Source organism: Cyprinodon variegatus, unplaced genomic scaffold, assembly GCF_000732505.1.
Source record: "Cyprinodon variegatus isolate N-32 unplaced genomic scaffold, C_variegatus-1.0 Scaffold2819, whole genome shotgun sequence".
In the NCBI taxonomy this organism is placed as follows: Eukaryota; Metazoa; Chordata; class Actinopteri; order Cyprinodontiformes; family Cyprinodontidae; genus Cyprinodon; species Cyprinodon variegatus.
The window spans coordinates 8,579-9,932 of NW_015153272.1; the positions used below are offsets into that span (position 1 = coordinate 8,579).

The 1,354-nt window shown below is 40.0% G+C and overlaps 1 protein-coding gene across 1 annotated transcript in view; it reads left to right on the forward strand.

Moving 5' to 3' along the window:
• Positions 1 to 4: 4 nt before the first annotated feature.
• Positions 5 to 1,354, forward strand: part of LOC107081066 (myosin-6-like) — a gene marked incomplete at its 3' end in the record, with an annotated part of 5,128 nt that continues 3,778 nt past the window's right edge. Inside the window, exons 1-6 of the mRNA XM_015369279.1 lie at positions 5 to 205; positions 327 to 470; positions 564 to 720; positions 804 to 831; positions 918 to 1,026; positions 1,256 to 1,348. Of these exons, the coding sequence (XP_015224765.1) occupies positions 5 to 205; positions 327 to 470; positions 564 to 720; positions 804 to 831; positions 918 to 1,026; positions 1,256 to 1,348 (732 nt within the window). The remainder of the gene's footprint in view (positions 206 to 326; positions 471 to 563; positions 721 to 803; positions 832 to 917; positions 1,027 to 1,255; positions 1,349 to 1,354) is intronic.

Here is a 1,354-nt window from a genome sequence, read left to right on the forward strand (position 1 = left end):
AAACATGGGTGATGCTGCCATGGCAGAGTTTGGGGCTGCTGCTCCTTATCTAAGGAAATCTGATAAGGAGCGTCTGGAGGCCCAGACTCGTCCCTTTGATATGAAGAGAGAGTGTTTTGTACCTGATCCAGAGGTCGAGTACGTAAAAGCAACCATCCAAAGTCGCGACGGTGACAAAGTCACTGCTGAGACTGAATTTGGAAAGGTAAGAGAATTGTATTGTGTATTAAGAGGTTTGAGTTAAAAGATGTTGCATCATGTGCAGATGTTGCAGACGTTTTCTGTCTAGGTGGAGTTTAAAACAAAGCTGTTGTTTTTTTCTACAGACTGTCACCGTGAAAGAATGTGATGTGCATCCTCAGAACCCACCTAAGTTTGATAAAATTGAAGACATGGCGATGTTCACCTTCCTCCATGAGCCAGCTGTGCTGTTTAACCTCAAAGAGCGTTACGCAGCATGGATGATCTATGTGAGAATGCTAAAGTTTAAGATGTATACAAATCTGACTCATTCATACCATGTATGACATTATTCTATGTTTTTATTATCCTTTTACTCACAGACCTACTCTGGGCTGTTCTGTGTGACTGTCAACCCCTACAAGTGGCTGCCAGTCTACAACCAGGAGGTGGTTGTTGCCTACAGAGGAAAGAAGAGGAGTGAAGCTCCTCCTCACATCTTCTCCATCTCTGATAATGCCTATCAGTACATGCTGGCAGGTACAGAAATCTCTCTTCTTGTTTCATTTTGTGGTATTTTTTATGATACTTTAATATTTTACTACATAATCTCTTACTGACAGATCGAGAGAACCAGTCTATCCTCATTACGTAAGTTACACTCTGAGCTAAAGTTTATTTAGTTTTCATAGGTTGTAGAACAAGGCCTAAAATCCTTTAATGTATTTTTGACTCAGCGGAGAATCTGGAGCTGGAAAGACTGTAAACACCAAACGTGTCATTCAGTACTTTGCCAGCATCGCTGCTGTGCCCACTGGGAAAAAAGATGCTGCAAGTGAAAAGAAGGTTTGTTATCCAAAGGAAACAAGAAGATCAGAGTTCTACAAGAAATAGAACTGGTATCATATAAACCAACAAAGGATTTCAAAAACTATATATAGACATAAACTTTTGCATACACTCAGTATAGTTATTTGTATATTATATTACAATAATCCACTAACTAAATGTCATGTATGTTTATCTTTATGTTCTCCTTTAAATCTGAAAATTGTTTTTTGTTCGCTGGCATCAGGGTACCCTGGAGGATCAAATCATTCAGGCCAACCCTGCTCTGGAGGCCTTTGGCAATGCCAAGACCATCAGGAATGACAACTCCTCCAGATTTGTAAGT